A 24,715-nucleotide genomic window follows, 5' to 3' on the forward strand; every position below is an offset into this window, starting at 1 on the left:
GGTTGTTGCGATTCGATTGCGTAAAGTGAACTTCAAAAAGACATCCCTGCCAAAAATAACGGTATGAAACGCTTGATTTGCTTTAGCATTTAATATTTTTTCAAATAAGTAAAAGCAGGCCAAAATGCCCCACTTGCGGTGGTGCAATTTGCCCCCCTTGCAAATGTGGCTATAAACATAGGTAAACAGATCTAAGTTGAAGCCAAGTGCCATTATTTAATTCAATTAGTATTGTAGAGCAACCGTGGTGGGAATAATTTGTTACCAACGTCCAAATTCTAGGTAATTCAACTACCCGGTACAAAACGCCACAGCTGCAGTATAATGTGCCCCATGCAGAAAAGAAAAAGTGCACCAGAAGGCCGAAACTAGGTTTATTTTACATAAAATAACGATATTTTGCAAAACAAAGGAAATAGTTTTACTTTCTACAAAATAGAGTTGGTCTGTCACTGGTAGAAATACTCAAATTACCGTATTGGGCATATTATACCGCAGGTGGGGCATTTTACCCCGCGCAGACGAGAAACACAACATTTAGGTGCTTTTATTAAATAATTCCTAGCATGTTTATTCCACAATACTAAATGAAATAAACAATTGCAATTGGTTGTCAGCTTAAACACCAACATATACACGTAGTTGTAACGTTAATTTGGGGAAGTATAACGGAGATATAACCATTTATTCTTAGGGGGGGCACATTATACACATTTCCCCTATTTACAGCAAATTCGAAAATCCTCAGAGAGCAAAACTCAAGCTACATTTGAAAAAATTTATCATCACATTATGTGTTTTATCGCTATAGTTTTTTTTATGTTGTTTTGTGAAATTCTGCTGCAACATTACCCAATATACTTATTATGTTGACAACTCCAATAGATCTAGCTGACCAATTAAACTTAGAGGGTCCTGTCAGCCCGTTGCGCCTTCGATGGACAGTAGGTACCGAACGTAACGAGGAGAGTTCGTGTGTGGTGGACCTGAAAATCACTGGAACTCAGAATCATGCCAAGCAGTTTGAACTCAAGGGACTTCGAACCGTGAAACGGCTTATGTTGCCATTCCAATCCCTCGACATGAAGGCGTACATCAAATGGTCAAGGATTATTTTTCGATAGATAGTCTGGGCATTATGAAAATGATTAAAGATTTGCTGTCAACAGAAGATCAACAAGCCATCTCACTTCTTCAATCGCTTACAAAATTCAACGGTACTCGGTACGAAATCGGCCTCTTATGGTGATACGATTGCCAGACAATAAGGAAATGACACTACGTCGTTACTACAACCTCGAAAAGCGGTTGCAGAAAGACTCGGAACTAGCCCGTACTCTGCAGTAGAAGATGTTGGAGTACCAAGCCAAAGGATATGTGCGTAAACTTAGCGATGAAGAGCTGAGCAGGAACTATCCAAGAGTGTGGTATTTGCCCGTATTTCTGGTTTTAACCACAATAAGCCTGGAAAAATTAGAATCGTATGGGACGGTGCTGCAAAAGTCTTCGGTGTTTCTCTAAATTCAACTTTGTTAACAGGCCCCGACCAACTGTGCTCCTTGTTTGCAATACTGCTGCAGTTCCGGGAATATCGTGTGGGCGTAACAGGGGATATAGAGGAGATGTTCCACCAGGTTCTTATGCGAGAGGAAGATCAACAATGTCATCGGTTCTTTTGGAAGGACGATGCTGGCGAGATCAAGGTGTACGTACGTACGTACGTACGTAATGTCGTTCGGAGCTAGTTGCTCCCCAGCCTGCGCTCAGTACGTAAAAAATGTAAAAGCGGAACGCTTTATGGGAGAGTTGCCAGAGGCAGTCGACATCATAAAGAAACGCCATTACGTGGACGACGCGATGTTCAGTACCGAGACGCCTGAGCATACTATTCGTCTGGCACAAGCAGTTCGACAATTGCATTCTGCGGGTGGATTCGAAATTCGTAACTGGACGAGCAACTCGCGACGAGTGTTGACTGTATTAATTGAGACCAGTACTGCAGAGAAGAGTACGGACTTAACAGTGGGACCAATGGCTACGGAGAAAATGCTCGGCATGTGGTGGTGCACAACATCCGACGAATTCGTGTACAAAATAGGATGGAATCGCTACAATCCTGATCTGCTTACCGGACGTCGTCGGCCGACAAAACGACAGATGCTCCTGGTTCTCATGACCATCTTCGATCCTCTAGGTTTGATCTCGCACTTTCTTATGTTTCTCAAAGTTCTCCTCCAAGAAGTGTGGCGAGCCGGCGTTCAATGGGATGAGGAAATCCCCGACACTCTGTACGAAAAATGGCTAAAATGGTTGAAAATGTTGCCTGAGATAGAATACGTCAGAATCCCACGGTGTCTTCGGTCGCCAGCGATTCCCAGCAATTCTGATGTACAATTGCATCTATTGACCCTTATTTATCGACAGACTTCGCAGCCGACTATTAGAGTACAGGACATTCACGGGGCTAGTGCAATGATCCTACTGACTCTATAGCAGCACCTCCCAGCCGAGATTCAAGCATACGACGTAAGGCCTGTAAGGCTTGTAAGGCCAGCATCGTACCCCGAAGCTAACTCGTCGGGACCATCAACCATTATCAATAGTTCGATCATAAATCATCAAAATGTCTCAAAACAATGGAAAATGACCGTCTGGGGTATTTTATAAATTTTGATATCCATATTGTCGGTATTCTATCCAAAAACATCCATGGCCACGCGGATTCCTACGGGAACCCGTTGCAGAATGGCCATTCCGAGGACCAATCATCAAATGAAAAATTACCTTCCGGAATAATTTCACGAAATTTTATGCTTTTCATAATTTGATTTGATTTTCATATCCAAAAACATAAAAAAAACCTTCCCCGGGAACACTTTCCCGGAATACCGCATTCACGGAAACCAGATGAATCGATTACGACTCTGTTGTCACCACACTGAAATGGATAAGTTCCTGAATCAAAAAATAGCTTTCGCATAAAACATAAAAAATGAATATAACTAACTGTGCGTAAAAAAGAAGATTTGAAGAAGTATCTTCTTAAGCAAATGTTCCATTGAAATTTTTCAATGTGCAATCCTCAATGTGTAGGAAAGCTGCTCTTCAAGCGCTCTTCAAATGGAATATTTCATGAAGTGCAGTTTTCCAATGATTCGGGAGCTTCGTGTTGAAACACTTCAAGGCTCACTATGAGGTTAAAAATAACGAAGTGTTTCGTTGCCATGCTCGCCTCAAATACAGTACATGAGTGAGGCTCTTGCAAGCCTGACTAGAAATTTTCAAAACACTATATTTCGCAGAGTGGCGCATGGTGGCACGTAATTCTTTCATAAGTTGATAGTATATACCTGAGACTTAACCCAGAAGAAGGAATTAACCTGGAGATATCTGGAGAAAAAAAGTTCTCGCCTAAGAAAGCAGAAAATTATCTTATTTTTTTATATTTTCCTGCTTCTCATGCTTTTTATTATTATAATTTCTCCTCTAACTGTCTAAACCATTTATTTTTCGGAAAGCTCATTTCATTACCTTTCTAATGATATATAATACATAAGATTTAATTTTGGAAATAGTGTTCAAAAATTGATTTGAAAGTAAACGTGTTTGAATGGCAAAAAGCGTATATGTCATATCGTTTTTCAACTTTGACAGCCTTTATCTCAGAAACAACATCGACTACAGACTTCCTATTTTGGGTTTTTCTTAATTGAAGTATTTGCTATCAATAGAAAATTTCATTAAGCGGATTAGTGAAAGTCAGTTTTCTGATTTTTGTCCGCCTGATATCTCATAGTGCACGGTTGTGCTGATGATGATGATGATGATGATGATGATGATGATGATGATGATGATGATGCCACTTCAATTTTCATCATTTCTTGGATGGATTTAACGGAAAATTAGCAGTCAGTAAATTTTCGTCGAAAGGCCCAATTTCGGAAGCAGTTTTTGGGCCCAAAACAGAGGCTCTGTTTTCAAAAATCTATTCACTGCATTCTTCTTGCCAATCTAAACACAGAGAATGTATTTCTATGAACAGAATTTTTATTTCAAACAAAAAAACTGCTTTTGAAATTCACAAAATCAATGACGACACATTTCACCTTAACGAATAATCCAAAAGTGCTTGTGCTCATTTGACTCAAACACACTAACCTTCTGATCCGTGCACTTTAATGTAACTAAAGAACGATTATTATAAGCATTTTATTGAAATTACGCAACTGACCCGTTTTAAAATCCGTCCATCAAACTTTGTTTTCGTCCGAACCAAAAATAACAACAATGTTTACGAAATTATGGCGCATATATTTGTGTAGGAGGGCAGGACAAATGTAATTGCGTGTTGCGTGTGTTAATTTCATGTTATGAATGACGGAAACGATTAGGCGACATTTTTTCTTCGTCGCATTGAAAAAGGAAGGAAATTTGACTGGTAGGTATTATTTAATAAACAAAAGCGTTTAAACACTATAGATCTTAGTTAATTTTTAGTGATCGCGCATGATAGTCAACCACCTGAAATATTAGAGAATAGCTAATTTTACATTGTGTTATCAAAAAAACACCAAATTTTTAATAATTTGAATTTCGATAGAACGGGAATAGGCAATTACGACGAAGCAGCAGCAGACTTTACCTGGTTGATAGTTACTTTCGCTATTAAATGGAACAAAGGTGTTTGTTTTCTAAAAGTAACGCTTCTAAACGACATTGCCGAAGAGTAGTTGGTTTCACTGGTAATCGTTAGATAAAAACTTTTTCTACTTTCTCCTAATCTTGTTTTCAATACATCGGTTTATAAGTTAAGCCGTAAAAGCGATAAGATGTGAATTGGGGCTTCCGGTTATCTATGAAAAATTTGTTATCAGTTTCACAACTCAAATATACACAAGTAATAAATGTTCCGGTAGATTGAAGTATTCCGATTTCATCACGTTTCCTAGATATACCTATCCATCAGTCATTTACCTCAAGTAAAAAGAAATCATTTTTTATTAGAATGATGCTTTTTAAAGATAGCAGCCTATCGACATCAGCATACCCGCATTTTTTTTTCTATCCACTAAAGGTGAAATTAGTCGTCATCGATTCTGCAAATTTCAAAAGCAGTTTTTTTAAACAAAAATTTTGTTCATGAAAATATAATCGCTGTGTTCAGATTGGCAAGAAGAATGCAGTGAATACATTTCTATAAATAGAACCCCGCTTTAAGGCTCAAAATCGCTGGTTTAAGGATCTTGCTCAATTGAAATATAATTGCCTTTCAATTAACATACGAACAACGAGTTGAAATTATGACAATAAAAATATCATCAATTAGTTAACGCACATTGATCGTTCTTTTTAATACTCTGTTTATCATTTATTTCACACTTGACAGCAATACAATCGAAAGTATGTAAACAATTACATAGTTGAATCAGAATGGTATTTTACGTTCGCTTTTAGAGCCAACTTTCAATCGCACCTCGTTGAGGAAGGCAGCATCTATTTTGTAACTCCTAATTTGAAAGATCAATTTCAAAGGTTGGTAAAGCAGACTCAAGTCACATTATTTTCCTTTACTGCCATGAGATGTCGCATTTCGAACCGGTTCTACCCTCTTGAAAAGATTATATATCATCATGATTTCTTTAATAATGCAACCAAATGCGCATGTTTCGTGTCCGTTACATCGGATTATTTTTCCGACCGAACACGAATCAACTAATTGTGTACGTAGGTACGGTTACCGTCGTTGGTCAGTACTGGCTATTCGGTGCCAGCGTTTACAAACCAATGATTGCTGGGATATGACCTTAACTTCTGCATTCTAATTTCAACGGATTCACATCGAACGTTTGTTTACAATGTGATCATATCGCATGTATAAATTACAACCTCCCAGAGAAACTCCCACACCAACCACCCACAGCTTTGATGAGTGTTTTAATTTGCCAATAAAATTAATTGACATACTTTTCGGTTAGTATATAGTAAACCATATCCCCCAGCAAGGATCGGGAAATAATAAATTGAACGTAGGCAAATATTTGCTTTGATTATGGTCACAGAAGCGTCGTGCTTGTGTAAATATTTCTATCCAAACAGGCGGCATAAAGTCATGCTGTGGACTAATTGAATTCTGATTTGCTGATGGAGTCCTAAAACTCATGCCGGCAGCCCTTGAGGAGTAATCTTATACGATGTCGGTCCAGGCTATGCAAACTATGCATAAGATAAACATAATCAATGTGCAATTTATTTTCAATTACCATAGCACAAATTAACTAATCTATTTGCAAAACTTCTTCCTTTCCACTTGAGCTTCACCGGGTGTTATATCCAGCAGTCGGTACCTATGCTTAGATGAAGAAAGTTGCTTCAGTCTCCGCGCCAACCGACCGACGGGTCACTTCTGTTCTTCCTGACCTGAATTCAGATGGAGCGATTACGTGTTTGCTGCAGACGGGTATAAACGAAACTTTTGGGTTCGTCAATGACTTCAAATTTATAAGTAATTTGATGGTAATTAAGTCTGCGAAAAATATCTGTTGGTTGTTATTAGATAATAATTAGTGAGATGTTGTGGCATATAAATAACAGATTTGTTGCAAAGTTGAGTGTTATGTATAAGTTAAAAGAAATTATCTTGGTCAAAAGATATGACATTTTAAAGTAAGATTTGACTCTACAGTCACCTGCATATAATTAGGAATTTTAATAATTTTTAACGAACTTTGCTTCGATAGAAAAGACTCTTCTATGCTAAATTGATTTGAAGGCATCTGCGTATAATTTGGAACTTTCAAAGAAGTTTGAAACTTGCTCCGACTAAGAAAACTCTTCCAGCTTGCAATGTGTCAACCCTGTAGCATCTGTTCCTATATTTTTTTATCAGCGTTTTGTATGCTTTCTGTTTGCTTTTTAATATATAGGTATGTAGGCACACTAGGAACCGCTTGTGGATGCGAAGAAGCAATCGTGGGATACTATGGGATCAGAGAGGTATCAAATGGAGTGTAAGAATGTTGACATTCTTGTTTTCAACAGATCAGTTGACATGATTTTTGATAACTCCTAACTAATTTTGTGACTGTCCATTTAATGATAACATAATTCAAATAAAGATGTAAGCATTCTAAGCCCTCTCCTATGAGATATTTTTTTTACAATTTATGTAACATTTTGTAGGAGGAATATACGATTTTATGATATATATTTTTTAATATACGAGTAGTTTTACTGAATTAAACATCGCAGTTTCATACTTAGACGTTTGGCTCCAACTAGCCCACTTAAACGAAATACACAAGTGTACATATATTATTAGAACTTGTAGATTCTTTTCGGTGAAAATCAAAAACTGGTGATTTGGTGTGACGTTTCTGCCTACTGTTTTCCTTCGGCCATCATCAGACGTAATAACGCGTCAATTCTGCATCACTACTTACAACCAATTTTGCCTAATACCATGAAAACGAATTTAATTAGACTTGAAATTGGATTCATAATTTGAACTTAAAACTGGACTTGAAATTGAAGTTTTACTTGAAATTGGCCATATCTTCTATCTTCTTCTATTCTATCTATTCTATTCTATATCTTCTGTTCTGTCTATTGGTTTAGTCGTCTTGAAAATTTGACCCTTTTTATTGACCGATTCCGCACCCGGTTATTAGAGTATGGGACAATTACGGGGCTGGTGCAACATTCCTACTGACTCCAGCAGCACAGCCCAGCCGAGATTGGCCATGTATTGAATCTAAAATTTGACTTATAATTGGAAATAAAATTGGACTTGAAATCGGAGTTGAAATTGGACAAATTTAATTTGAAATTGAATGAGACTTGAAACTGGACTTAAATTGGACCAGAAATCGTACTTGAAATTAAACTTGAATTAGGACTTGAAATTAGTGTTTAAAGTGGACTTGAAATTTTGCTTGAAATTGAACATAAAATTGGACTTAAATTTGAATCAATTTACATTTGCATGGTTGTACTTGAAATTGAACAAGAAATTAGAATTTTTGTTGAACGTAAAGTTGCACTTGAGACTGACTGGATATACATTTACGCAATTTCTTCTTCTTCTTCTTCTTCAGCAGCATAGAGCCGGGGTGGCTCGTGCTGTTTCAAGCACTCGTCTCCATTCAACTCGGCATTTACGCAATTACTTACTTAAAATAGCGGCCAAGGCAATGAAAATTCCGAACTTACGGGTTACAGGGATCGAGTAATTATTTTGTTCTATAATAAAGCGTCCCAGCCTTTGCCTGGCCACGCTAGTGGGTTTCATTAAGTAAGGAAAAAAATGCTACAGCACCATCCATAGAATCATCAGAGATCTTGTCACGCATAGAAGACTAATATAGCGGGCTATTTTTAAGTCAGATTTAGAGCGAAAAACACTTGACGAGGCTGAACTAATCAATAAAGGACAGTTGAAACAAACTGTCAGAACTACATCTTGCCGACCCAGTCTATCGTTAGACAGAATCCAGCACATCTTTGGGGTTGTATTATGAAACTGAAATCCAGCGTAAGTTAGTATAGATTACCCTCATTCTCGAATTTTTATTAAGCCGTCCGGCGTGCCTCAAGGCTGCCAACTCGGACCATAGTTTTTCATTGCTTTTTTTTTATCGATACCAGCTATTTAAAATAGAAATATGGAATTGCCTTAATTTACAAATAATATACGTAATAATTTAGTCTGTACGACTGAATCGAATGTGATGTGAATAATAATAAATGTATTTACGTAACACACAGAGATATATTTTTTGCAAAAAAGACAGTTGTAAGTATATGCAGAAAATTGTCACATGTCAAATTCACAACAAACGTTGATTTGGATTTACGATTTGTGTAATGTTTATGTTAGATAATTAAAAGATAGTTTTGAGCGTCTTAGTAGAATGTGAAATATGAATGAAAGAATATTTTTAATAGAATTAAATGAAAGAAATTGTTTTGCTCATATTTAAGTTAGGTCTTTCTGATCGTACCATTTTATGAAGTAAGTATTCAAATGCTTCTGACTAACACGTAATACATGAGCTTATGATGGTGCACTTCTAGGCTGCAAAGTGGCTGTATCCATCGCTAATTGCACCGCATTGAAAGAGGATTTGACAGGGACATCGCCCGTCATTCAGTAGTTTATACTAAGCAGCTCAAGTGATGTCATCTGAAGAGACTCTAGTTTTACATTCAATTCCTTCTTTGCTACGCACAACCTTTGATGAATATTGCTAGAAAAGCGGCTTATAAAAGATATATCTTACGTCACTCTGACGTAGGACTTGACTTTACACGTTGGCTAGGCATCCAGCATCAACAAAATTCCATCACAGTATTATTTTTATTACTCAGACTTTTTCCCACGAAAAGGAATGGATTTTTTTGCTGATTACGAAGTCTAAAACGGAAAAGGGCAGAATGATGCTTTTATTTCTAGAGCGATTACAGTTTTCAGCGTGGGCATTTGTAAAAATAAGTATAAATGGTCTTGCAATTTTTTTTGACCTTTCTAATTCATTGTTCCGAAAGACTATGGATAATTACCAAAAGTACTGTTCCTGTGGGCTGCACACAACAAATGATCAATCTAAAAGTGACAGTCGGCTACATGATTGTCATTCGTTACCGAACCGTGGTGCTTTAGGTTAGATTGCTAATCATGTGCCCGACACCGAATTCCAATTCCCCAAAGGTCGGCCTGACTGGACGACTTTTAGTCCGCTCCTTATACCTAGTTGGTCTCGGCATCGATATGGTGCCAACTTTTCCACACAGCTGTGTCACGCTATTCATTTGAATTGGAAACCACAACGAAGAATCGTGGTGGAACGGGGAAAGTTTCATAAATCGAAGTGTAGCAAACATGGCAGCTTCGGATAGAATTATCACCATAAATCTTTGGGCAATCCTTCGAACGCTTTTTTTTTGTTTCTCATTTTCGTGTGCACGGAGTCATGGATCCGCTTCGGTGCTATTAATGTATTCATTTTTACCCGGATTTGAGGGGCGAGGCATGGAAAAAGTTCAATATGCTGAAAATAGGAAAAACATTCATAAATGTTCGGTCCAGTTGGCTTTGTTTCAAATCGGAAGTCAAGCGACTGGGACGTGCTGCAGTTGTGCAAGTTTATTGAACCGGCGATGATTTGTTTCTTTGAATTATTTTCTGATTTCCATGCGAACGTATTACTGACGAGGAGTTAGCGCAGCATTGACATCTTGACTGCCTTTATAACTTCCACATTATTATTGCTATGTAGCACCGTAAAGTAACATCAATTCTTGAACGGATAAATTCCTACTTTGAGGAACTACGGTAATCTGTTTTTGCGCATTTTTTAGTGTCTGCGACCGACAGCGATTTGATGGATCTTCAATTACAGTATTACGAATGAAAGCCATTTTATTTTCTGTTCGCACATTTTTTATTTGGTTGGCTTCTATATACAGGCATAATAGAATAAAGGGGCCACTTGATAGATTGTATGACCAATAGGTTGTTCAAGTGGACAACTGTTTCGGGAATGAAAATTATTGAAATACTTTGCAATAATATTTTGTTGAGTGCTGATTTTTGAATTTTCTATTACAATATTGACCGAATTTTTTTCTTTATAGAACAAAATTTATTTTTTTACACTTCTGAAAATGCCAGTTATCCTAATTAAAAATAAGTATCATTCCGAAAAGCACTAAATAAATATAAACAAGATCCTATTTATTACAATTTTATAGAGCTATAAACAAGAGAACTTTTAAGTCCTAGATTAATAGGATAAGATGATGATTGAAGCAGTAAGCCACCACAAGAGGCATATTCTACTCGTTCCGAAAGAGAAAGCGGGAAAAAGACGAGCGCTAGCTAAATGAATGCGAAAATAAATTGGTTTTTGAAGCGATTAGCGTCTGCCGCCGTAAAGCGACCGCCGCCGAAGCAATCTTTTCGGAAAATGCCGTGGGAAAGTCTGGTGCAAACGTCGTCACCCTAAATGAGCGTTTAACAACGGAGAAGCCCGCTAAAGGTAGATGCTTTTGGGAAAATGATTTACGACAGAGGATAATTAGTTTGAGGATATTAATTGACATTTGAAGGAAAACGTTTGAGAGCCGGTATTTGGCGGCTCGATTGTTTATATTCGGGCTTTAGATGTTGAAATAGAAATATCAATTTGGCTCAAATTATTAGGGAGCATTATTAAATATCATTCCTACTCACTATCAGGCAAAATACAGCTTTTGCAAGTCTGAAAAAACATAAACTGATAATTCTCACATAATGTTAACTAGAAACAGTTATCAACTACAACTGTTTCGCAAAACTCTCGTTACTTAGATAAAAGTGAAACATATTCAATTTGGCAGTTTCTTGATCATAATTTAAACTTTTCTCCGAACTTTTGCACACTGAACTCAACTTGAAACTTTTCTTCAAGTCAAGAACTTCGCTTGGTAAATTTTCTGCTATACTTACTGCCTTGCATCTGGCGAAATACATGCCGTCTCGTTTTACTCTCTTTCATATACTCTTTCATATACATTTAAAGTTTAAACGTGCTTTTTTTATTTTATTATTATCCGACCCCCAGTGGTATTGTAAAGGTTCGAATTCATGATTCCACTGAAAAAACCTCACTCATGGCTTGGACCACATGCTCAATTCATTATGTGTACTTCAATCTAATGAGCGCAATCGCTTTACCTGTCACAAAAGTGGAATATGTGTCACATAAAGTTATGGGAATAATATAAAAATCAAAATGTGGCAAGATTTTAAAAGCTCGTAGCTTAGTTATTTTTTAGCACTAGTTATTTTACAATATTCTCAACAAATTTTTTGTCATAGAGAAAGATTACGATTGCTGGATAATGTAAATCAAAGGAAAGTTTAAAGCTAGAATTTCTCTATATAGGGTAAAGAACCGGTTTTAAGCAGTCTAAGCGGGTCACTGATTGTTTAACCTTATTACAAGCGATGGGTTGACTAAGTGGGGGATATCAGCATACCAATCTTCTTGCTATCTTTAGTTCTTCTAGCTGTTACCATTGGAAGACACTATTGTTGAGTTAAACTTTTGATTTTTCGCTTTAAAAGTTGGAGCGGTGGAACTAATTTTGAACAGACCGAACATATTTTCACCCGCAAGGTGCTTTTTTAAGCAATCCTGAAATCTGAATTTTTTTACGTCCCCATAAAAAATCCCTCGAACTTTTCCCCCCATTCAGTAAGTTCGCGTTCCTATCCGCGACCTACTAATCGGCATAGATGCGTAAAATGCCATCTGTCTAAATTGTTTATCGGGGCATACACTCACCGCACCGTTCGGCAAACGGTATTCATCGTCTCTTTTATTCTCTAGTGTTCTTATGGGAAACTGCGAGTTTGACGTCTCACTCGCTGTTCATAAGGATGGTGGGAGAACAAAAGAGGTAAACATAGCAGTACACACGATCCGACTCAGAACGGTGTTGTCAAAGCAAATAACATTGAAACACATCGTTGCTTTATTAAGTCACTGAGAAAATCTTCGAAAATTATTGAAAAAGCTGTCTTTTCTGTTGTTTTTAATAAAGAAAAATTAATGATAAACATACATTTCTCTTGAAAGTTTTGAACCACGTTTTCACCATAGGAGGTTTCAGTTAATTTCAAACCTAAAATTCATATGCCCAGAACCGAAACAGTGTCTTGGCATCACGATAGTTCATCAGTTATGCTGCAGCTGCTGCTACTGGTGAACAGGTTCCGTCAATTCGGAATTTGTTTTCAGTTTTGTTAGAAAATAATAAAACTTTCGGCTAGTGACAAAGCCTTAGATAATAGAAAAAAAGATAGTGAATAATATGTGTTAGCCGACTCTATTTTTCGGCTAGCACACCTTCGTCCAACATTGATTCACAGTGTGAGCCGCTACGTTGACGTGGGATCTGGTAAGGTGAGAGTTGTCATAAGTCATGTTGACGCGAGAAGATTTATTGATAACGAGGAAAAAGATTTTGTCAAGAGTTAAGAAACGGGCAAAACTAAGTGATTGTTCTTAAAATAAATAAAATTTAATAATATGTTAAAGTTAAAAAGATTAAGATTTATATTCTAAATTAAAATTATGAAGTACTAAAAATTGCCATATAGAAAATACGGTAGGTGGAAACTGTTTCTTATAATTATATCGCATTAAAATTATCCTATTATAACCTAACTAGAGAACCCGGCGCGCGTTGCTTCGCCATTTAAAGGGGTAGATGTGTAATGCTAAAGATTTGCTTAATCGTAATCATGCAAAAAAGAACTGTCTTTTTGACAAACCAAGATATTTCTAAATTATGCCTCAACTTACTAATCCCGATAACAATTTGAGTTTTATTGCCAACTCTTAAAACGATAAGATATGCAAAAACGCAATAAAATATCAGTGCTGTTCGTTTGAAATCAGGAGAAAACTGGTCAGAAACCATAGACGTATAGTAATCTTAAAATTTATTAGCAGAATCAGGGATTAGCGAAATAATAATTTTTGATAAAATAATAGCTTCTTAAATACAAAAAGTAGATTTTTGACATGAATTAAAATGGCTATAAAAAGGAAATTATCGGTGGGGAAAAATTTTATATAAATTTCTAGAAAATATTCCTAAAGAGTTTGTACTAAAATTTGAAGTGAATTAGTTCATCCGATTTCGAAAAATCTTTCTCGCCGACTTTGAAAAAAAAAAACAGTTTTGTAAAAATGCGCTCAAAGTTTCGCGTTCCTTCTTCAACTGCTCTGACACATCGTTACAAATATGCATGTGGCTTCGCAAATATTTAACGAATTGGCTTGAAATTTTAAGTGTGTATACTTGTGCTTTTCGAAAGTTCTAACTGTATATATTTAGTTTTAGTTATAACTCGTTAAATGAATTCACAATATTATCGAGAATGTGGGACTGCTGCGTAGCTAGATGTCACTCATTTCTCTCGCAAATGTAAATTTGGATGTACCTGTTATATCTTACACGATCGAAACATATTTTTAATGCATTTTTGGAATTACATGTTTTCTGTTCCTCTTTACTATGAACAGAATGTGATTTTTAAATACATTGTCGGTTCAATCCACTTCGTCGACATCAATTTAAATCGAAGTAGACACGGGCTTACTTGGATGTTTTTGCTTGTTCGACAGTAGTACTTGTATGCAATTGAATTGCAGTTTGTTCCGTATGCAACATTTTGACATTTTCGAAAACAGCCACTTGCAAGAATTGATCCAAACCAGACTAAGAACCATCCACACATCATAAGCAATCTGTATGCCAAGTTTCGACCAAATCTGTCGAGCTGTGTGCGAGTCTATACCGGACACACGAACAGCATTTCATTTTTATATATATAGATAGATTATAACCTAAAATAATATCTACAGTTGAAACCACGTTATCGCGAAGAGACAATTTGATTAAAACTGCACAATAACCACAGCCAACAAGATTGAAACTTACTACCTAAGGGACTAAACGTAAGTGGTTTGTATATCATGCTAAATATCTGATATGTGTTACAGAAACATAGTATATAAGCTTAGATTTACTTCTTAATATTAATTCATTTGTACATTATTTACACCAGGAAAATTAAATTCTCTCACGCATTTGGCGCTATTTTCCCTACGACTTGGGATCATCATGAACAGCGGTTTATTGTTGAGAATATCGTTTCGGAAACCATTCCCCCGTTGACTAAAGTCAACAATATGGTATGTGACAAGTGAGTGCTTGACTTTTAGACTGGTTGTAATCAGTGCTGAAAGATGTGATGGATTCGTTAGTAGCGAGGTGGCGATTGCCTTCAGCAGCTGAAAAATGTACGTTTTTGGACAAAATTTTTTAATTCATCATATTTCTTGTCGACAACCCAGTGTTTGTGTGAATCAAATGTATGGTCAAGTGATTTGTGAAGATAATCCTATCAAAAGATTTTGAAAATATGAATAAAAAAGTGCATTTTCGGCTCATTTATGTTCAACTGATTAAAATAGGTGACACTGCTTAACTCGTTCCTTACCCTATTGTTACTACTTCTACTACTACGTACTTCAAAGGCATGGACGATGATTTCGTAAAGGGTGTTTCAATTAAAATTTGGTCAAACAAGAATGTGTGTGAAATAATTAAAATTTCTACTTGAAATTCAATTTATTTTTCTTTTCAAATTTCAATTAGTATATAATACAGAAAAAATATTCAGGTAAACTGTCGCTTCTCTCTTCGAACAGTTTGGGGTGTTCTTCAGGTTTTGCTTGATGACGGCCCGATATTTCTCGATTAGGTGAAGCTTTGACGCGTTGTGAAGGTTTTGGTCATTGGGTACGTTGTTTGCTCCATCGCGTTCGTTTCGTAATGGCGGGATGCCAAATTCGGTCAAACTGCGGATCAATCGTGAAGATTAAGGAACGGCAACAGACGCTTCTCCAGACACTCGTTTACGTGAATTTTCTGTCGTATTTTAAGCTACAGGTACAAACAGTCTACCGAACTATGTATTGCTGGACTCCTGGACAAGACTGCCTTGTCGTAGATTTCGTCGCAATTGATTTCGTCAGCTTCATCCTGTACAGCTTCCGGCAACGTGTTTTGGTCGTCTTGTTTTGTTTATCATGGCGACTGAGAGTACTAATTTCTCATAAACCGACAGTCCGGCTCGGGTTTTAACTCGATGCACGGTTGTAGACGACACTATCAGGTTGTTTGCAACATCTCTGACGGAGGGCTTGGCGGACCACTCTTCTCGTCGTCACTGTAGTTTTGGGCTTTCGATTTCGAAGTTTTGAACATATCCATGTTATTAGTGATGCTAGAAACAGCAGCACCACATTTATTAAATCTAACTCATGCAAATCTGTTTCTGACTTAGAATGCGTAACTTAGAATGCTTTCGATCATTCTCTAACGCAGTGGTGCCCAAGCATAGGCATGGTGCGAGCTAAATCAGATCGCCCATGAATGCCGCGGGCTGCATCAATTTCTGGCCATTCATGTGCATAACAAAATTTGAAATATGCGACACCAGAAACCATTTTTTAGGAATCACTGCAAGACTTAAATTGGAAAGCATTCAGATCCACAACATGCACGAAGCATTGCGACTAAACTGAGTGACCCCTATGTCATAAAAAAAGCGTAGAGACGTTATAAACTATCAAGGTCTCTAGTGCGAAACCTGTCACGGTACGATCCCAAAAATTTGTCACCGTAAATCGATCGGTGCCGGTTGTTGAACTTGGATATGCTTGAAATTCAACGAAAGATTCAACGAGTAACTTTCGTAGCAAAATCTCTTAATGGAGAAGGTGATGTCCCATGGCTGTTACTGGAATTGAATTTTTCGAGCACAGCAATGACCGACGAGGTCAACGGGAAAGGATAAATTATTCACAAATAAGTCCCTCATAGAAAAATTGTCCTCTAGGTCTCTGCAAACAGACGATAGACCTTACTTCGTGTAGAACTTCTAGAGAAACTGAAAATGCGTGAATGGCCAAAGTAACTCAGTAGCTCGCGAGTACTTGTCATCATTAAGCTAGCGACACCCTTTGATGACAGTTCTGCTGGTATTTCCATCATCAATGAGTGTCGTTGTTTTAATGATGTATGTTATTGAATACCATGGCCATTCTCTTATTTCAGATTCTAGTGGCGTCAGGTCGTTAAGAGCTTGGAGAGCATGCAAACCGCAACTAGGTAGAGGGTAGGTAGTCTGAGACTTTACGTCATGACCGCGTATAGTAAAAACAAAAAAGAAACACCCGGTGGTGGTAAATCACACTAGGCTTGCCGTGTCGACATCCGGCAACAGATTGCCTGTTTCTATCGCACCGATAGAGTAGATAACAGTGGATCTTCTCAGCAGTAGAAACAAAGAGCAATAAGGCCATTGCAAATCATTTTCAAAGATTTTGTCACCCTTGGAAATTGGCTTGAAAAATCGGGGGGCAAAAAAATAATTTGTAGGATATGAGTTTATTTTTTTTATAAAATCAATTGTCTCTACAGCCTGAAAAACTCGAAAAATGAGTGTACGAGTTGAGTTAACGCTTCTAGTGCGAAATAGAAATGGAAGTTTAAACAGTGAAATTTCCGAAACTCGGTCAAAAAAATTTTCTTTTGTATTTGTCTGTTTGTTCGTAAATTTTTGCTTGAAAATTAACAACGTATTTATTAAAAGCAAGAATAGATTTGGTTTTCACGTTTAAACTTTAAGTAAAAATGCCTAAAATCCATTTTTTTGCTCCATTAAAAAATTCTCTTTGTTTTTTTTAGCCCCCCTCCCTTTAGTGGCCCAACAGCGGAGGGACAAAAACTTTTTTAAATATTTGTAATGGCCTAGTACAAAAAATAATTATCGTTAACGAGGCGAGTGTGTGGTGCGTAAAGCGATAGAACTAGGAGAATAAAATAAAATTGGATATTGGACTACCTAATTTAAGGGAGCGGCGGTAGTTTAGTTTGTAAAACATTCGGTTATCAACTGATACGTCCGCTTTCGATCCGGCACCAATCGAATTATGATCCTCTAGTACTCTCGATTCTGTGCTACCGTGCTCCAATTCCCTCGAACATCGGTAGAACGTGTATCGTCCTCAACAGCGCCTGTCCGTCGGGTACGAGGTCTGTCTTGAAGCTGTCTCTTTCACTGCTCTACGGTTGATTCCAATAATATCGACGTCTTCTGCAAAATCAAGAAACATGTGAGATTTCGGGATAATCGTCCCATTCCTTTCCACGTTTGCCCTACGTACTGCATCTTCCATGGTAATGTTAAATAGCACGTTAGAGAGACCATGCCACGTCACGAAAGCGGCCATTCTGATGCATGATTTTGACACATCCAGCGTCGCACGAATCAGCTTAACTAGATTCGCTTGATGAGACAGCTCATTTCGTTTGAGTGAATCGTAAGCCGCCTTAAAGTCCACAAACATACGATGAGTCTGCAAGTTGTACCCCCGGAATTTGTCTAGAAACTGGCGCAGGGTAAACATCTGATCCATCGCTGATCGACCCTCACGACAACCAGCTTGGCGCCCGTCGCAGAATAACTCCGGTAATGGTCGGTTTCAGTCTACAGAACAGAATACAAGAGAGCACCTTACAGGCAGAATTGAGCAATTTAATGCCTCGATAGTTATTACAGTCGAGTCGATGTTATCTTTTAAAAATAAGGGAAATGATGCTATCTAACCACTTCACCACATTTATTCTTCGGTCCAGATCGTGACAATTATCCGGAGGATTACATCGAATAACCACTAGCTCTAGGCATCGAAACCAATAGAGAAAACTGTAGATTTTAAGTGCATGCTATTGAAAAATTGTCCTGCTATGTCTTACTCTTGTCATTTCCATGACATTTGCTAAAAAACGAGGTGTTTTACTAGCACAACACAATGCTGATTTTTGGAACGGGCGAATGAGAGATCTGCAGAAATATTGGGCGTCAAAGTTGAAAAATTATAATCCGTCATTTTTTTTTTCAATGTAGTTCAATTGAGAGAACCCATGTGTTGGCCAGTGCATTGAGCAAATAAAACCAACACTAACCTTTTCAACCATTTGTTTCGAGAAGTAAGCCGCTTTGCATCGAAATATTTTATCTTGTACGGGAGCAGTTGCCGACATCTTTAACTTTAAGCATTTTCTACTCTCATTAAAACCCTCTGACGAAAGCCATAAAACACGTGTTATCTACTGGTTTGATTTCCCACCATGCAAAACCAAGACCGACCACGTTCTCGAGGAAGAAGCTATTTGGATCATGTATCTGATACCGCATTTACCAGTTTCAACATTTGCTATCTTTGGCGTTATAAATTTAGCCGACATTCTCCTACCCTACACGCTGGGCAGGACTAACAGGACTTTCCCCAGTCGGTGTGTGTATGTGTGGGTGGGTGTGGAAAATGTACAACTGCTACTCTTTTGGCAGCCTCCTTAACTGTTCCATGGTACGTTTGCTGATGGTGGATTTGGTGGCACATTTCGTTTTTAGTCCAATTATGACCGCACATTTTCATCAGTGGCTCCTGCACCGATCGTACGAGAGTATTCTAGTTTCTGCTGAAATTCACTCTGAAAACAGGCAAACGGAGTGGCAAACATCCGTATCTACAATTAATCTGGTATGCGTGCCTTGCTATCGTTTTCCTATCGCTCGTGCAGGGAATTCATGGAATTGGTTAGTAACTAGATGCACGCCTCCACAAAGCCTGGCTGAACCGGAACGAGAAGGAGCAAGCAAAGAAAAGCGAACGAAAAAGGAAACTGTTTTCCTGCCGGTTGAAATCGTAACTGCAGTCTAGTTCCAGATGCATAAAACAAGTCGAACGTGACGTCAGAAGCCTAGCCGATCTACATTGCTTAAGTTGCAGATTAAGTTGGGGAAATATAGCTGATGTGCTTTGAATGAAAGCCAAATGAAGAATATTATTTAACTAAATTATTTTTTATGACAGATGCTTGATCTATCTCGCGAAATTTTGAAATGAATTTACTATAAATTTTAGTTACAATATCATACTATTTTACTACAAAAATTGGTAGAATCTCCTCTCCTATTTTACGTAGGTTGACTTTCTCTCCACGGGACTCGGTTCCACCATTCATCCATTCCAACTACTGTTTGCTTCCTGTTGTAATAACTCATCACATTAAAGGCACTGACAGAAAGCTTTTCCGATACTCTTACTTTGCACTGCTCTGCTTACCGGCAAACCACTCCGCCCGCCGACAATCGGGACTACAGTTTCCTTGCTTTGGAAGGAAGCTTGGCTAGTACTTTCCGTTCCCGACACTAAACAGTTGCTGCCAGTAATGATGATGACGACGACGGCGACTACGACGACTACGACGACGACGAGAAGGACGATGGCCATGGTGATTCGTTTGCTTGCTTGGATGGATCCTATCTAGCCGTGTAATCAACATCTGCTTCGAGTAGCCTCGTCGAAAATCCCATCGGGTCGGGGTGAACTCTTGGCAACTTGGCTGAATGCTAATGGTTAAGTGGTCCGTTTCGGTTTGGCTCTAGCTGATAGATGGCCTTGGGGAGTAAACCGAACGGTGTAGGTGGAATATTTCTAGATAATTCTTATTTATGCTTGAAATGATAAAAAACGATACTTTTCCGGTTAAAATTAACAAGCTTTAGCCGCATTGTTTTATGCATGTTTTCCGATGCTCTCAGGAGAAACTGGATGGTACTGGAGATTTATGAACTTTATTTGTTTGGTTTTATCGGTATTAAGTTAGCTTCAATCTGATCACTATACTAGTCGACAACATTAAGATTTGTCTTGGCAACTTGCCCAGTTTTGAGCAATACAAGAGTATAAATATTCTTTAAATATGTTTAGCCTTTTACTAGGCATATTGGTATTACACAGCGTTCTTATAAACAAACGTCCTGTACTGCTAAAACACCATGCGTCCGCTTTTTATTAGTGAGCGATGGAAATTCCTTATTTATTATGGTTACATTCCTACTACTTAACACTGATCTCTCTTCAAATGTCGAATTCCTACTACTGTTGTTTGGAATCAACGTTAGTTGTTTACCAGCATTATCAGGCGCATGTTTTTTTTCGGGAGAAGCAACTAAAGTTTTAGTAGGAAGTTATATGTAATGCCGTACTATTCCATTATACGCAGTCATTATCAAATCATCGTCGCATCGCTAAACGAAATATTAAACTTTCCCTATTACTCTGGACGAAAGTGACCATTTGGTAAATCAAGTAACGCAATGCCTTAAGTAAACACTACTTGCGAGATGTCATTTGACTTCTAATCGACACAAAGGAATAATTAATTTCAAGCAAATAGTTATATAGTCCAGCAAAAGGTAACATGATCAAGGAGAAGGCTATAGGAAAGATATACCAGCACCAACTATAGTCAAATAATGTAACAAAAATGGAAAATATAACAGTGTGAACCATTTTCTGGTGGCGAAAAATTACAAATTATCAAACATAATAGCCTATTCACTGCTTAAGATAATTTTAGTATGGTGAATGACCAATTGGTTAAAACCACATTAAATAGCAATAGCAATAATTTTAGTAGGTTATTATAAGTTATCTAACAAACAGTAAATGTTTTTCTGAACTTGACTCTCGTGCTGTTCATATTTCTGGTCCAGCGCCTTTGTTGTTCAAAGGTACATGAGTAGGTAGTAGTGAGCCACATGCCCTGGCGGGTGTTGTGGGTTCGAATCCATCATTGGACAAAAAGTAGGAGTCACAACGACTACTCGTTAACCGTAGCTACCAATACCCCCCCCCCCCCCAGCTACCCCCCCCCCCCTCACCTTTCCGCTCTTTCCCGTCCATTCCAAAAAAATCATTACTTTCCCTACCGTCCCTTCATCAATTGAACCACCGTTTCAAAAAATATTAATATAGGTATTTGCCTGACCGCATTTCAAGGTCAAGACTAAAAACACGAGGTTGGCGTAAAAATGCATGTCTTCATCTTTAGGCGGGTTCAATCAGGTTTCTTTACACTTAATACACATGTGCAATGAGTAGTACTTTAGCTTATTGGTAAAAAAGTTGATTTTTTCAATTTCTAGTATAACCATAACTGGTACACTTTTATGACGAATAAAAGAACATTATAGCCATGATTAGTACACTGCAACGGATTTTTTGTATCGCTTTTAAAAGATAAATTATGTCCAAATAATGAATTTTTTAATACATAATGACTGCAAAATGTTCAAATTTCTCTTTGAAAATGTTAAGAAGCAAATACCAGAATCTTATGATGTCCAAATACCATTAAGCATGAAATACCGTGCTAACTAAAACTGTAACTGGTGCGTTTAACCTACTTGAAAATTTAAATGTCACTTCATTCAATTCTCTCAATAAAAACAACCTGAAATTTTTTAACACAGATAAATGAGATGAGATATTACTATGCAATAAGAGCGTTAACGATATAACAGTTGAAGCATTCCAATTCTCGTCACAATACCGACATTCAAGAAAAGTATGTTGTCTGAAAACTATAGTTTAGACTTTAAAGGTCGCTAGTGGCTGGTGATTTGATTACATAGAAAATGAATACCTTTAAAACATTTTTCTTTGCAAAGTCTTTAAATCGAGAGTGCCGGTTGTACGTTCTCTTGAATACTGTTTCTGTGAGCCATTTCCTTGAGCCGCTTGATCCATGTTGCGGTGCATAGTTTCCATTTCGACCGAGTTGCTCGAAATTAGTGCTAATCTCAGTGTGTATTATAGCAGAAAAGCGGCTCCAGTGGCAATCAAGTGCAAACTTAGGCCAACTCTTCTGTGCTGCCGGCATCAGTTAAAACCGAGAGGAAATCCTGCTGCCTGCAACTGAATTGATAAAGTAATTATTTCAAGAGCAGAGCAACCGAAAAGGCTTGAACCGAGAGCTAATTAAATCAGTAAGAATCCCACCCATTTCTGCGTCCTGGGCGGTCGAATGCACCCGCCCGTGTCGAGGTAGCATTTGCATTTACGGATAGATACACTTACACAGCTTCTGCTGTCAGCACTTTTCCCCGATAGCTCGCCGACGAGTGCACAGTAGTCCAAAAGGGCGAAAAGTGGAACTTTTTTCCTAGTGTGTTTTGTTTTCATTTTATCATTTATGGTTTTCAGCACTTTTGTTCGTATGAATATCCCCCTTAATCTAAAACCGTCAAAACTTAGTCATCGCTTACTAGAATGAAAATAAAAAAATATTTTTTTTGTGTTAGAAAATATAAACATAGTTTCTTTGGTAATGTTATAAACAATATAAAAACAAGCAACTTTGCTGAAGAAATAAAATTTCTATCTTTATCGAGTGCTGAACTATAGGCCACAGCCTTATAACCTCGAAGAATATTCTTTAAAATTTCTTTAAAAATTGGTTTTTCATATTTAGCTTTCCTTAGTTGCATTTTACAAGAATACAATGTTTTAGGAAATTATCGAGGCACTCAAAATACATGTTTTTGCAGAAAACCGCAAATTTCTTGGACCTTTACTTGCTAAGTTATCGCATATTCAAGCTTTAAATTTCCATAGCTTCACGAGCCCATGGGGTGAAATGGGACAAACGGATTAATCAAATCAGCGCTTCATCTTAAAGCTTAAGTCAAGTTTAGAGTACTTGACATAAGCTTTAAGATGAAGCGCTGATTTCATAAATCCTCTTGCCCCATTTTACTCCATAGGCTCACGAAGCTATGGAAACTTTAAGCTTGAATATATGACAACTTAGAAAGTAACAGTTCCAGATATTTGCGGTCTTCTGAAAAAAAAAACGTATATTTTGAGCCCTTCGATAATTTCCTAGAACAATGTGTTCTTGTAAAATGCAACTAACGAAAGCTAAGAATGAAAAACTAATTTTTAAAGAAATTTCAAAAAATATGCCCTATAGTTTAGCACTCGATAAAGATAGAAATTTTATTTCTCAGCAAAGTTGCTTGTTTTTGCATTATTTACAACTTTGCCGAAGAAACTATGTCTATATTTCGTAACACATGTTTTTTTATTTTCATACAGTAAAGATTTGTGTAGATTAGTTGATTTTTGATTTGTTGACTAGGTTATACCACATGCTACCTAAGTACCAAAAGTCGACTTTATTGGTTAATGGACAGCTGAGATATCACGATGGGCGTACAATACCACCTACCGCGGTATACAAATCTTCACTATAATTATAAGCAATGACTAACTTTTGACAGTTTTACATTAAGGGGGATATTCATACGATCAAAAGTGCTGAAGACCATAAATGATAAAATGAAAGCAAAAGACTCTAGGAAAAAAGTTCCACTTTTCGCCCTTTTGGACCACTGTGGAGTGGCCCTACCACGCATAGTTATAGTCAAGCGAAAAGGGACCTCATGGAACGATGTGAATTACAGAAGGTGTGGAACATTTTCACCACTGATTCCTTGGTTAGTAACAAGCACAACAAATATTAATATTAATATTATCTATTGATTTACTGGCAAAGTCTGCTATTTACTTTGTTTCTAATTTTATCTTCTATGACTTGAAGTTGGTCTAAGCTAACTTTTGGAAAGGCTAAACTGTCTGTCTAGGGGAGATAATTCGAACCCAATTATAATTGGCTCCCATTATAGCTTGGTTCGATCCGCAGATCTCCCAGCTTGGGTAAAGAGGAACGTTATACAAATTTAATAAACGTTGCTTTCCTTAGCCCCTTACTTTATATTCCACTCTTTCCTCTTTACACCTTGTTTCCCTTGAGATCCTATCAACACATTTGTTTCATTACTTTTTTTCGCCCCTTAGTCGATTGTAAAAACTACTGCAATAAAAAATTAAATAGTTAAAAGTTAAAATGACCTCAAGCTAAAGGTCAAGACAATAAACACGGGGTTGGTTTATGTAAACTTCTGTACAGCAATTGCTATGACATTTAGTTCATAGTTAATGGTAAAGGTGGCAGAATTAACAGATATAGCACGTAAACCGATTCGTATGAGTGTAAAATACCAAAAATTTACGTGAATGTTATGTGAATGTTGAATGGGAATTACGTATATTTTCACCTAAATTTAACGTGCTGATTTTTTTGTGTTCAAAAGTTAAAAGCAAATATTTTATTAAACAAAAAAAGCAAAACTGATAGCAGATAGTGGTGCACAAGCTTTAAGAACTAGGAAGAG

The 24,715-nt window shown here is 37.3% G+C and overlaps 1 protein-coding gene across 1 annotated transcript in view; it reads left to right on the plus strand.

Annotated features, from left to right (window-relative positions):
- Nucleotides 1–1,138: 1,138 nt before the first annotated feature.
- Nucleotides 1,139–24,715, plus strand: part of LOC128740421 (ATP-binding cassette sub-family G member 1-like) — a 35,850-nt gene continuing 12,273 nt past the window's right edge. Inside the window, exons 1-3 of the mRNA XM_053835960.1 lie at nt 1,139–1,217; nt 1,540–1,713; nt 1,757–2,288. Coding sequence (XP_053691935.1) covers nt 1,139–1,217; nt 1,540–1,713; nt 1,757–2,288 — 785 coding nt within the window. The remainder of the gene's footprint in view (nt 1,218–1,539; nt 1,714–1,756; nt 2,289–24,715) is intronic.

The sequence above is a fragment of the Sabethes cyaneus genome, chromosome 3 (genome assembly GCF_943734655.1).
Source record: "Sabethes cyaneus chromosome 3, idSabCyanKW18_F2, whole genome shotgun sequence".
Taxonomy (NCBI): Eukaryota; Metazoa; Arthropoda; class Insecta; order Diptera; family Culicidae; genus Sabethes; species Sabethes cyaneus.